The sequence below is a fragment of the Paramisgurnus dabryanus genome, chromosome 14 (assembly GCF_030506205.2).
Source record: "Paramisgurnus dabryanus chromosome 14, PD_genome_1.1, whole genome shotgun sequence".
Classification (NCBI taxonomy): Eukaryota; Metazoa; Chordata; class Actinopteri; order Cypriniformes; family Cobitidae; genus Paramisgurnus; species Paramisgurnus dabryanus.
This window is the reverse complement of record NC_133350.1, coordinates 10,099,265-10,112,859: the sequence shown is the minus strand read 5'-3', so window position 1 is coordinate 10,112,859 and position 13,595 is coordinate 10,099,265. Positions and strand designations below refer to the sequence as shown.

At 38.6% G+C, this 13,595-nt stretch overlaps 2 protein-coding genes across 6 annotated transcripts in view; one reads left to right on the top strand and one right to left on the bottom strand.

The window, feature by feature from the left end:
* Positions 1 to 1,222: 1,222 nt before the first annotated feature.
* Positions 1,223 to 8,102, top strand: rrp9 (ribosomal RNA processing 9, U3 small nucleolar RNA binding protein). 2 transcript variants are annotated; one of them, XM_065242091.1, is made up of 15 exons: positions 1,223 to 1,416; positions 1,590 to 1,675; positions 1,764 to 1,876; positions 2,067 to 2,134; positions 2,231 to 2,272; positions 2,360 to 2,486; positions 2,564 to 2,688; positions 2,797 to 2,889; positions 3,316 to 3,416; positions 3,519 to 3,653; positions 5,702 to 5,764; positions 6,887 to 7,032; positions 7,189 to 7,268; positions 7,499 to 7,572; positions 7,839 to 8,102. In XM_065242091.1, exons 1-15 carry the CDS (start codon positions 1,345 to 1,347, stop codon positions 7,930 to 7,932), a joined length of 1,419 nt encoding a protein of 472 aa, XP_065098163.1. In that variant the 5' UTR covers positions 1,223 to 1,344; the 3' UTR covers positions 7,933 to 8,102. The 2 variants fall into 2 exon arrangements, with proteins under 2 accessions (XP_065098163.1, XP_065098162.1); XM_065242090.1 differs by having other exon boundaries at positions 6,887 to 7,041.
* Positions 8,103 to 8,962: 860 nt separating this feature from the next.
* Positions 8,963 to 13,595, bottom strand: part of grm2b (glutamate receptor, metabotropic 2b) — a 29,049-nt gene continuing 24,416 nt past the window's right edge. For 3 of the 4 annotated variants that reach the window (XM_065240959.2, XM_065240961.2, XM_065240960.2), the window contains exons 4-6: positions 12,513 to 13,576; positions 10,700 to 10,883; positions 8,964 to 9,896 (exon numbers count right to left, since the gene is read on the bottom strand). In XM_065240959.2, the coding sequence (XP_065097031.1) occupies positions 9,823 to 9,896; positions 10,700 to 10,883; positions 12,513 to 13,576 (1,322 nt within the window). In that variant the 3' untranslated portion in view covers positions 8,964 to 9,822. Of the gene's footprint in view, positions 9,939 to 10,699; positions 10,884 to 12,512; positions 13,577 to 13,595 lie in introns of all 4 variants that reach the window. The other variant, XM_065240962.1, reaches the window with a different exon arrangement.

The following is a 13,595-nucleotide window of genomic DNA, read 5'->3' as shown; positions in this document are numbered from 1 at the left end:
AGTAATTACAGTGTGTCTACCTCTCTTTACTGACTTAAGAGAAGGAGGACTGCAGGTGAAAGAGAGAGAGAGAGAGAGAGAGAGAGAGAGAGAGAAAGAGAGAGAGAGAGAGAGAGAGAGAGAGAGACCACAGTTGACCAGAACTAAGGCAATAACCAGACACTCATAAAATACAATAAAATTAACATAATACAATTACATTTATTTGTTTAGGAGAGACTTTCGAGAAAGGCAGCATTTGGCCCTTTTTAATTTGTGCATTAAAATAATCTATATAATAATGTTTGTATTATTTTTTATTATAGTATTTTTGTAAACCACAAATAGCTTCATAAAAAGCAATATGTATGTATACATGCATCCCATAGAAATACAGTACAGTGGTGCCAAAAAGTATTTGCACACTCTGTAATTCATGTAATTGTGAAATAAAAAAACAAATAATGCAAATAATTATCCAAACAATGTCTTAAGAATATATCACACTATGAAACAAATTATAAAAGTGTAATTTAAGACAGCACATATACAAAGACTTTAGAAAAATATCTTTTTTTACTTTTGAATGATAGGGTATATCAATGTACAAGTATATACACTTAAAACACATGTGGCTACTCTGCTAGGACACCTGTGTGGACCAACTAAAAAAATTATATTTACGTTAGGCTTAAAGGGTTACGTGTGTTTTGTAGGCTACAGTATTTTTTTCTTCTTCTTTATTGCTTAAAGAACCATACAAAAAACCAAACAATGCTCAAGATATCTTATTATTTTACAAAGAAGTCCAAATAGCAGCATAAAATATTAATAAACACCATAGAGAACAAAAAGAAAATAAATACAAAATAAAATATTACACAAGGGGGTTATCATCAAAAAATACCTTAAAAAGATTATATAATTTAAGGGCTTTTTTGTTATACACAAATCTTAACGACTTGAAGATCATTAAATCTTTATGTAAAAGTATGAAAGTGGAAGGGTTCTTAAAGAATATATGCATTTGTGTATGAAGTGTTGTTCACCAAGATTTCATGATCGTAATTCAAAGAAAAAGACAAATATTTTATAGTTTTAAAGTTAAAGTCAGGTATTACATATTTCAAACTTAACCAAATATAAAGGTCATCCCAGAATGTATTTGAACATTTGCTGTAGGACAGTAATTGTGAGTCGCTCATAATACCGCCGCGCCACCGAGGGGCGCTGTGGTGCGCAAGCTCACATGTGTAACATCCGAGAATCCGCATGTGTTTGAGACCATGTGAGTGCTACCACAGTAGTTGCAAGTTAAAACTAGCAGTAATTATTTCATAGAAACAACAGATAATCTCCTCCACCATGTCATCTTTCTTTATAAAGAAAAAAGCGGTGCCTAATAAAGGAGATAAATCATCTGCTTTAAAAAGAAAGGTAAGATTTTGCTTAGCTTGTAGCACACGTATACGTTTCCTATGCCGTATGTACGTTACGTTTTAACTCGAAAAAACAGTATAACGTGGTTGTTTCTGTTTTTGTTCTTCATAACACGTCTTCCTTCCCTTGTCAATTTTAACAAAAGCAATTGTCGCAATTCTGTGTCGTAGAGTAATACAGACGATGGCAAAGGAAGATCAAAAAAGCTCAATAAACGAATGAACGAAGAAATATCGAGTGACTCGGAAAACGAGAGGTAACTAATAAACTTCAGTGTGTTAAGTTGAATGAATGCTGATATCAAGTGCTCATTTCTCTTTTTTAATCTCGTATATCTTCAACAGTTCAGCACAAAATAGACAACAGGCTGAAAATGAAGATGATGAGATTGAGGAGACGCCACAGGAGAAGAAACTTCGTCTGGCAAAACTTTACCTGGAGCAGCTGAGAGAGGAAGGTGTGTAAGATCAGACTTTCAAACATCTGACACCTAAAAAGAAACACTGTATGAATGCTTTTAGCCAACCTGACCTGTAGTGAATTTATAGGAATCGAATCATTAGATTTGGTGTTGCTGATGCTACGATCTACCAATTGAGCGACTGTAACATGCAGCCTATCTGAAAGTAGTTGCTTTGTGTTTGCAGAGGAGAAGAAAGCAGAAGAAGAAACTTTTGAGACCGACCTGATAGCTGGAAGACTCCAGGAGGATGTGGTATGTTCATTCAATAAACATGTTGTAAATGTGTATACCTTAAAAAACAGATAGTATCTATTTTAAGTAATCCATTTTTTCCTTTATTCACCACAGCTGGAACAAAAAGGCCGGCTACAAAGACTGATAGCCAAAGAAGTGAGTGATATTTCTGTTTCCTCCAATGACTATAGATTTCCATTTAATTGTCTTTGATGCTGATATTATTTGTTTGTTCATCATCAGCTCATAGCTCCTGATCCAGCAGAGATCCGGCTGTTAAGAGGACACAAACTGTCGGTCACGTGTCTCGTGATCACCCCGGATGAAAAATACATCTTTTCTGCAAGCAAAGACTGCTCCATCATCAAATGTGAGTTATATTTACTCACAGAATCTATCATTGCTCGATTTGCATGGATACTATTGTGTAATAATGTGTATTTTCAGGGGAGGTGGAGAGTGGAAAGAAGGTGCACAAGATCGCACGTGGACATAAAGGTACAGACGATCAACACGTGGGACACAGATCTCATGTGCTGTGTATGGCCATATCATCTGATGGGAAATACCTGGTGAGCATGGTGGACTGAATTCTTGTTGATCGGTAGTTTATAGATTACACTTCAATTAAAAATAAATGCTTGTGTTATTTAAAAAGATTTCATCTCTCTACCCAACAGGCTACTGGAGACATGAATCGATTCATTATGATCTGGGATGCTGCAACATGTAAACACCTGTACAAGTTAAGAGGCCATAGAGATGCTGTATCTGTAAGTGAAAGATTTTACTGGGTTTAGATATAAATAAACATACATACACATTAATTCTCTGCCATGAGTCCTTGTTAAATCTCTCAGCATGACTTTACATGACAAATGTGAATTTTGGTTCAGACAGTACCAATTACAGTTCTGCGCACATATTTACATAACCCCTGCTGTACGAGGAAGCTGCATTGAAGTATATGCCTGAATTTCTCTGAGGTTATATATTAAGGACTTATGGAAACGTTAAAAAAAAATTTCTGAAAACTTTTGGGGGGGTTGCAGTGCTAAAGACAAAATGCAACGATCTCAATCACTTTTATTTTGTGTCTTGCAGAAAGATGCACGTTTTTTCCTTTACTATTATTGTACTGTATTTGATACTGAATTCCTACAGATGGCCATCACAAAGCTTTTTATCTCTCTTTACAGGGTTTGGCATTTCGAAGAGGGACCCACGACCTCTACAGCGCATCACATGACCGCTCGGTAAAAGTGTGGAACGTTGCAGAGAACGCATATGTAGAAACCTTGTGAGTACATCTACTTTGTATGTTTGAATTAAAGAGAACTAAGTTAACGCCGTATGGTTTATACATGATGAGGTTAATTTGTGTGTGTTTATCTCACCTCAGGTTTGGCCATCAGGACAAAATCACAGCGTTGGACTGTTTGAGCAGAGAGAGATGTGTGACCGCAGGAGGAAGAGACCGAACCGTCAGAGTCTGGAAGATTGCAGAAGAGTCACAGCTTGTGTTTCACGGACACGAGTGAGTTTTTATGCTGGCCGATTGCTCTTTTGCTTCTTTATGTGGATGTTTGTAGTTCTTTATATCAATTATGACCTTAATTTTTTTTTTTATAATCTCTTAAATCGATACTTCTGCCAAATATTAAAATTTCCCCATGATTTACTAATCCTCATGCAATCTGAAATGCATGTCTATCATCTTTCAGACAAACACATTTGGAGTTATTTTAGTAAATGTCCGAGCTTTTCCGAGCTTATGATATGTATGTAATATAATGGGAGAAAACGGGGAACAACTTCTGACTTCAAAGCCCATAAATATGCATTAATCTTTTACAGAAGTAATCCACACGGCTCCCAGGGGTTAATAAAGGTATTTTGTGGGTAATCGAAAAATATCCACATTTTAAACTTTATAAACTATAATAACTAGTTTCCGGTAACGATACCATCTTGGACTCACTTGATCCACGAGAGTCACTGCGCAACGTACCCATGGCAATCAACGCTCGCTACGCTAAAACTCTCGTGAATCGCGTGAGTTCAAGATGGCACCGTTACTGGAATCTAGTTAATACAGTTTATAAAGTTTAAAGTATGGATATTTTTCTTACAAAATTGCATCAATTACCAGCAGAAGACCTTTATTAACCCATTGGAGCCATGTGGATTACTTCTGTGAAAGATGGATGCATTTTTTTGGGCTTCAAAGTCAGAAATTGTTCCCTGATCCCTATTTTCTACCATTATAAAGCTTGGAGGAGCCAGGACATTTATTAAAATATTCCAAATGTATTTGTCTGAAAGATGATGGACATATGTATCTCGAATTGCTTGAGGGTGACTAAGGGCGCACTTACACTATCCAAACCAAACCGCGCTCGGGCGCGTTTGACCCCCAAAGCCTGGTTTGTTTGACTAGTGTGATCGCTCTGTTCTGTGCCCGGGCGCGGATTGGTTAATCGCGCCGCGGTCGGGTTGCAGAGGTGGGCCGGAGCGCGGTTCACTTGGGCTCAGGCGCGGAAGGCTGTGGTGTGAGCGCAATCGCGCCTGAGCGCGATTCAAAAGGTGAAGACTTCAGTTGCGTGACCACTCACCTTCATCTGTCTCCGTAAAAACCTTTTGATGCGCGCAGCGGGGTTACATGAATGTCCGAGCTGCACACGTGACAGATCAACTAAGCAACATGATGATATGTGAGAGGGCTGTCTGTAATCGCGCACCAAACGACTCCGAATAAAAAACACAGACTTATCATTACGGTGGGTTCCAGTGTTAAGAGAGAGCTTTACTTCCTGCTTTTTTCAAAACAATCGCATCTTAATGACGAAAGCGCGCCCGGACTCGGATCGATAAGAAGTACAGTGTGAGTGCGTGCACCTGGGGGAGTAGGGAGGGGTGACAATCGCGCTGGGGCATGGTTTGGTTTGGTTTGGATAATGTGAGTGTGCCCTTAATCATTGGATAATTTTGATATTTGGCTTGGGTGGCCATTCGTGCCAGTTCCACCGGACACATCCCGAACATGTTTTCGGGTGCACTCTCCGAAAGTCGCGTTGCTTGTACGCATACGTCATCGAGGTTCTCACATTTCAGTTAAAATACATTAGAAAATTTAAGATTTATTTAAGACATACAATCATTGTAGTTTCATTTTTACCTTGAAATGTAACAGTTGCTTTTCTGAAATCAAACCCGAAATATTTAACCTTGATGACGTATGCGGTCGCCCAACGCGACTTCCGGAGAACGCACCCGATAACATGTTCGGGACGTGTCCGGCGGAACTGGCATGAATGGCCACCCTATATTTGGCTGGAGTATCGCTTCAATGCTTTGCACAAACATTGACATACAGTTCATGTATATAAAACTTGTGGTCTCTCACTTTCGATAATAATGATCAACAAATTTAATGACATGAATTTGCACTTTAGCTTCTCAGCAGATTCCAGGCTGTGATAGCTATTGGCTGTGTGGAGCCACAAAATATGTCACATCCTAACTTCCTGTTTTATTCGAAATTATGCATAATTTTTGAATTTTTTCTCTTCTGTCTGTCTGAAGGAGCTCCATTGATTGTATTCAGCTTATAAATGAAGAGCACATGATTACAGGAGGGGATGATGGGTACGTTTAACTTTACTGGTACATCTGCACACCTTCCTAAAAATGAACACGTTAAAAGAAACGCATCCTACGTATATGGGTCAGTGACAAAAACGGTTTGGCAAGATGAGAAATTAAAAAATCTTTAAAAAAATTTTTTTTTAAAAGCACACATCAGGTTTATTTCAATGCACAGTGTATTTATGTTAATTTTATGCAATAAAAAATTACATTTGCACCATTTTTATGAAAATTAAGACTGAATGGTGTAACCGCCAATTGCGCCAAAGAATGAGAAATATTAAATATTTTATCCACCAAAAAAAAAAAATTAAAATATCATTTTATTAGTTATTTTTAAATGTAAATTTTAATGCATTTTTGTAATATTTGTCCTGACATATGCTGAAAACATATGCACAATAAAAAATTACATTTGCACCATTTTTATGAAAATTAAGACTGAATGGACCTGAAAATGTCAAATGGTGTAACCGCCAATTGCGCCAAAGAATGAGAAATATTAAATATTTTATCCACAAAAAAAATAAATACATTTAAAATATCATTTTAGTAGTTATTTTTACATGTAAATTTTAATGTATTTGTAATATTTATCCTGACATATGCTGAAAACAGCTCTGTTTTCTAAATAATCTTTGACAAATGATGTAAAAATGAATGTAAAATAATCATATAACACTTAACTAGATGATTATATTTTATTCCACATTTTTTATGAATATATTTATATTTTCATTAAAAAATACTAGTTACACCAATTGACATTTGTGCAATTATTCCCCAAATATTCTTTCAAAATGAAATAAAACCTAAAATAAAAATTTTAGACTTGGTTCTCAAAAAAGAGAATGTATGCATGTAACCTGCAAATTTATTTTGAAAAATGAATCCCTTTTACACTTAATTGAACCATACAGACACACAATAATATACGTCACGTCATTGACCCATATATATGACTTCATTGTAAACACATCTAGTTTAGAAATAGTGGCGCGCTGGCTTCACATGGTTATCTTTTGTGTTTTTCAACTCTCACACTTCACTAAATTATATTTCTGTAATAAACTTTTCCTCAACGGGTATATAATTACAATTCACCTCTGCTTTATTTCACAGCTCCTTGTCTGTGTGGACCGTTAATAAAAAGAAGCCGGTGAGCACGGTGAAGCAAGCCCACGGTAGCCATGGCAACACAGGTCTGGAGCAACCTTACTGGGTGTCGTCCGTGGCGGCGTTGCACAACTCGGACACCGTTGCGTCAGGTGCCTCAGGTGCACACACACACAATTGCACAAAATTCCCTTCATAAACCTCTCAGTCCACTATGACCTCGTTCACAAGCTGTATGCGTTCAGTATTTCCATCCGAGACTGCAATACAAGCACCTGATTAACATCAAGCATTGTTGTCCCCCACAGGCTCCCATAATTCATCAGTGAAGCTTTGGAAGTGTGGACAGGGATTCAGAGGCCTGGAGCCTCTCTTCAGCATCCCGGTGGTGAGTATTATAAAGCTATATAGGGTATTTAGACTGGTTAGTGCCAGTCTGACTACCATTGTGTGTTTACATGGATGGTACTTCATGTGAAGAGAATGAATAATTTATCAGTTCATTAAACCACAATATTTGCACAATGTCTGTGCCACTTCAGTTTGCATGTGTGTGTAACCTTGTGCGATAATAGCAAACTGTTATGAATGTTAATGAATGCTCGTCACTTTATTTAGACGGGATTCATAAACAGCCTGAAGTTCTCTAATTCTGGGAAGTTTCTCGTGGCAGGAGTTGGACAGGAGCACAGGTGAGTTTTATTTTTCAAAAATAAAATGAAAGGTTATATAAATATTTATTTATTTGCACGTGTATTATTTATTTTTTATAGTTTAACACATTTATCGAGTCATCTGTACGCTCAAAGCATGCAGTGTAGTAATGGTTTGCTACCACTAGATGGCACTAATGTCATTGGCAAATTTTGCTTTTCCTAAAATGCATTATTCACACACGTTCATTTTTTCATTTATATTCCTGAATTGAGTGTGTTTTGCTTTTTTCTGTCTTTGTCAGATTGGGCCGTTGGTGGAGAATAAAGGAGGCTAAAAACGGACTTTATATCATTCCCCTTAAAAGACAAACAAAAGAGCCAGAAGTTGTTCAATAGCGCACCCTCGTGTGGATGAATGAACCCAAATGTGGAGATGTTTTTTTTTCTTTGTTTTACATGACGTGATGTAAAAGACAAAAATCTAAGTGCGATTAAATTTATGTTTTGATTTGCAGTTCAATGCTACAATTTGAATTATATGGTGGCTATTGACCACCAAACATGAAGACGTCTGCTATTTTTTAAAAAGAATTTATTTACATATTATACAATAATAACACACTTCACCAAAGTTCACATTAAAACATTTGCATCATATACTTTTTTCAAAACTGACCACTAGGGATTTAAAGGGATAGTTTACCCAAAAATGAAAGTAATGTCATTAAAGACTCACCCTCATGTCGTTCCAAACTCGTAAGACCTCCGTTCATCTTCGGAACACATCAGTTTAAGATGTTTTATATTTAGTCCGAGAGCTTGTTGACCCTTCATTGAAAATCTACGTACGGTATACTGTCCATGTCCGGAAAGGTAATAAAAACATCATCAAAGTAGTCCATGTGACATCAGTGGGTCAGTTAGAATGTGTTGAAGCATTAAAAATACATTTTGGTCCAAAAATAACAAAAATTACGACTTTATTTAGCATTGTCTTCTCTTCCGCGTCTGTTGTGAAGCGCATGCGCAAGACCAAAGTCACAAGACTGCAGTGACGCGGATGAGATGTTATCCTCAGACGTGTTTGCAAAGTTTTTTTTTCAAACTTATAGCGTGCGTCTCCCTCAGACTGTAAACGAAGCCCGGGCGCACAAACAAAAATCTGGGGGGCACCAGATAACACGTCAGCCACGTCACTGCAGTCACGTGACTTTAGTCTCGTGCATGCGAGAAGACAATGCTGAATAACGTCACAATTTTTTTAATTTTTGCACCAAAATGTATTTTCGATGCTTCAACACATTCTAACTGACCCACTGATGTCACATGGACTACTTTGATGATGTTTTTATTACCTTTCTGTACATGGACAGTATACCGTGCGTAGATTTTCAATTAAAGGTCAACAAGCTCTCGGACTAAATCTAAAACATCTTAAACTGTGTTTAGAAAATGAACGGAGGTCTTACGAGTTTGGAACGACATGAGGGGTGAGTCATTAATGACATTATTTTCATTTTTGGGTGAACTGTCCCTTTAATGCAATCGAGTAAAAACAAACGGAAATATAGTTACTTTCCATCTTTACACCTAAACTATTCCATGAGGATCAAACATCACAACACTATAAGGACGATCAACTCATCTCTGAATGAAAGTTTACAATGTTACCACTGAACTAAAACCCAAATGTGTTACAGTCTCCCATTTACTGAGAATACAGCATCTAAAAATCACATACCCTCAGGTACATAAGTCACATTATAATATTTTGTGCAAGTCTCACTGGATTGGTTGCATGTACATCACGCCTGCTCAGTAATGCGAGACTGTACGAGTATTAAAGCATTTGAAGTGATTTCTCAATTTTGTTATATAGAGAACTCAAACCTACTGTTAACATTACACTTGTTAATATTTTTGTAGTGTACAAAAAACTAGAGTACATATCGCCAGTACATTCATTTCTGTAAAATGGTTTTATCCAGTGTCAAACCTTCTGGGCTACTGTGGCATAATATTGTGTCACATTTAAATGGGCTCCTAAAGATCAAGATTCGATCATAGACGACAGCTTTACTGTATAACAAACACAAAAAACATGCTTGGTGAATTTGGTGTCGACCATGTTTGGACGACCACCATGAATGACTTCGAAGTGTCCATGTAGTTCATTTTTTAGCAGGATCAGATGAACCACGATTGAGTGTAGAGCAGGATTGCATTCAAAGCCTCATTTGCTGAAATGATATAAAATTGGCTTATCCTGCTGTAATGTGTTTATATTCACAAGGAGGATGTTGTAGAGTCCACCACTTCTCTTCCATTGCACACCGTCGGGACTATGGTAGAGGCAGAAGCTGTGGAAATATGTTTACTTAAAAGTTTTCAGTCAGATAAACCTAAATTGAGATATAAGTCACAGTCATTGTATGATCATCATCTACAAATATTTCAGAAGCTCAGGTATATTAGTTATTAAAGGTACACTCCACTTTTTTTGAAAATATGCTCATTTTCCAGCTCCCCTAGAGTTAAACATTTGATTTTTACTGTTTTGGAATCCATTCAGCTGATCTCTGGGTCTGGCGGTACCACTTTTGGCATAGCTTAGCATAATGCATTGAATCTGATTAGACCATTAGCATCGCGCTAAAAAATAACCAAAAAGTTAAGATATTTTTCCTATTTAAAACTTGACTCTTCTGTAGTTACATCGTGTACTATGATTGACCGAAAATTAAAAGCTGTGATTTTCGAGGCAGATATGGCTAGGAACTATACTCTCATTCTGCCGAAATAATCAAGGACTTTGCTGCCGTAACATGGCTGCAGCAGGCGAAGTGATATTACGTAGTGCCCGAAAATAGTCCCCTGTCATTGAAAGTTACTAATGGGACTATTTTCAGCTGCTGCGTAATATCATTGCGCCTGCTGCAGCCATGTTACAGCAGCAAAGTCTTCAATTATTACGCCAGAATGAGAGTATATAATTAGCATATTATCAAAAAAGTGGAATGTCCCTTTAAATGTGATAAATAAAATAAAAAAACTGAAGGTGTTATGCATCGATGACTAAAAGTTAATAAACTTGTGTAGGCATTTTGTAATGTATAGGATATAGATAGAGTATTTTGGATCAAACCTTGGCAAATATGCTCACCTTGTGAATAAGTGGAGCTCGGTGCGGTGGTGGCGACGCTGGAAAAGCGGTTGTCTTTGGCCCTCAGATTTGTCACGTTCTTCTGCGGCTGGAAAAGAATGATGTGGATCTTGGGGGCAAAAAGGCAACCGAGGACCACAGAGCCGCTCAGACTGACGGAGATGCACATGGTTGTGGTCTGTACCTGTATAGGGATAAGCAGTTTTAACATCTTAAGTTACAGTGTCTCAGACTGTTAACTCATACAGTACATTTATCTCATGGCAATTCATACTTAGAGGAGGCTAATTCGTACGCTCACATTATTACGTTTTAGTCTGATTTGCTTTTGCCCTGTGATGTTGGGGAGGGGGTTATTGTTTTTCAGGAGCACCATGGGGCGGTTTCCCAGGCATGGTTTAGATTAAAGGGATAGTTCACCCAAAAATGAAAATTCTGTCATTTACTCACTTTAGTGTTGTTACAAACCGGCATATTTTGATATGGAAGATATTTTGAGAAATGTTTGTAACCAAACCATTCGTGGACCCCATTTACTTTCATATTAATCTTTTTTCCTACTATGAAAGTAAATGGGGTCCACAGATGGTTTAGAAATACCCTAATTGGGTTGGCTCAGTGGGTAGCACACTGTTGCCTCACCGCAAGAAGGTCCCTAGTTCAGGCCCCGGCTAGGGCAGGTGGCGTTTTCTGTGGAGTTTGCATGCTCTCCCTGTGTCAGTGTGGGTTTACTCCGGGTACTAAACGTACATGAACGTTAGGTAAATTGGACATACAAAATTGACCCTCCCCACAATAGTGTATGGATCAATGTATAGATTAACGAGTTCTTGCCATGAATATAGCCATAGATGCTGGAATAGTATAAAGAAAGAAAGAAATACCCTTATTCAGTCTTTGGCTAAATAAATCTTTCAATCAATTGCCTGACACTCAACTTTCAAATATGATCCCATCTCCCCTCATTTCAAAGGTTAACTGGCTCTCACCAAGAAAGCATACTGATATAAACATCAACAAACTAAAAAAAAGTTGTCCTCCGAAGAGGGGGGGTGGTGGCGGGCCAAAAAAAACAAAAAAAAACAAACTAAGCCGAGAATATTTCTTTGTAGATGAATTGTGTTGTTTTTGAAATAGTTTGCTGATGTGGTGCAGAAATGGCCTCTCTTTTAGCCTGAGGTCGTTCTTGATAACCGTGTTTACCGTGTCGCTAACAAGGCTCTGACATCTCTGGCCCGACGGCAATGACAGACTCTTGATGAAATGCGACAGGCAGTCCTCATCCCTCACATAGTGTTTGTTTATTGACTAGACAGTTGCGTCGCTTTGCTGCATGTTCGCACCAGGACAATAAGTTTGTCTGGTTTATAGATCCTTGAGAGCACTTGAAGTAATCTCATGTTTGTCGTTGTGACTTGCAGAAAACTTTACCAAGATTAAAGTCAGTCTTGGGTTTTATGAGTTTTTTTAAGTTAAAAGGGAAGTTTGAGCACCTTTGATGACAACTACAGTACGTGTTGTTGTTTGTAATTAGCATTAGCGCTTATCTCCTAACATGTTTATGTGTAGTGGTGATGCATTTACAGTTGCATTTTTTTAAGTTTTGCCTTCTGTTACATTTATAATACAAAACTGTAAATGCATTAGTCTCAAGCTGGGCATTTGTAGCTACCATAATGGTTTAATAAACATAAACATGTTTATCTGGATTAGTTAAGTAGCATAACACCAAACAATCACAAAACAGTGTTATGTGGCCATGCAGGCCATACAAAAAAACTTAAGCATTAACCAAACCTTAAACCGTACTTACTCTGTAGTCACTAGCTGTGACGTAGAAGATGGGCTGAAAGGCCAACCAGATAATGCAAGTGGTGTACATAGTGAAGCCTATGAACTTGGCCTCGTTGAAGTTTTCCGGACACTTCCGGGTCTTGAAGGCGTAGAAGGTGCAGAGAATGATAAGGATGCAGTTGTAGGTAAGTGACACCAGCATGCTCGAGTCCAAACTGTTACATTTCAAAGTGACCACATCTCTCCTATCTGGGCCCACTTCTTTCCTCACCCCAGGTGCCTCTACCAGGAGCCAGACGAGGGCAACCAACAACTGGGCTGAAATCAACACGGCACAGATCGCAACCTGAGAGGCAGGGCTGATGAATCGTGGTCGCTGGGCACTATCCCTTGCCCCACCGAAGATTCGAGCAATCCTATTGGTCTTGGTCAGCAAAGCTGAGTAGCAGACGGCGAAAGAAGTGCCGAGTCCGAGACGTCGGAGGGCGCACACGAATGCAGAGGGTTTAGCGATGTAGATAAAGGTCATGGCATAGCACATGAGTACACCAGACAGCAGGATGTATGAGAGTTCTCGACCGCTAGCTTTCACCACCGGGGTGTCATTGTTGCGTAGGAAAACTCCAGCTACCGCAAGCGTGCATAGCATTCCCAAACAAGCAATTGTGACTGGTCCCACCGCCCAAGCGTCTGACCAGTGGATGTACTCTTCTGGAAGCTCGTAGCAACCGGTCAGGTTGGCAAGGGGCCACTCACCAAAACCACAGTCCATACAGGTAAATTCATCTAGAAGATACTGGTGAGGTTGGCACGGGATGCAAATCCAACAGCACACATCGCCAGGTTGCATGCTTTTAGCCTCATTGGGATGGCATGGGTCACTACATTGGGATGTAGGGACAACCCCAGTAGCCCAGTTTACCACACTGGTATTCAGCACTAAGCCCTGTGACCAGTAACCTACTTTCTTATAGACAAATTTGTTGTCCTCTTTGCGGTAGTAAAAGATGTTGTAGCGCCCCAAACTGTCTCCTAATGAGGTGAACCGTACCACGTTCTCAGTGTCGGCTGGTCTGAAAGGAGCTGAAAAGGTCAAGAAGAG

Excerpts from the sequence above, each read along its gene's own strand:
- rrp9 (XM_065242090.1), top strand. The coding sequence starts at position 1,345 with ATGTCATCTTTCTTTATAAAGAAAAAAGCGGTGCCTAATAAAGGAGAT. Across the intron at positions 1,417-1,589 it reads CATCTGCTTTAAAAAGAAAG|AGTAATACAGACGATGGCAA; the intron begins GTAAGATTTTGC and ends TCTGTGTCGTAG. Across the intron at positions 2,689-2,796 it reads CATCTGATGGGAAATACCTG|GCTACTGGAGACATGAATCG; the intron begins GTGAGCATGGTG and ends TCTACCCAACAG.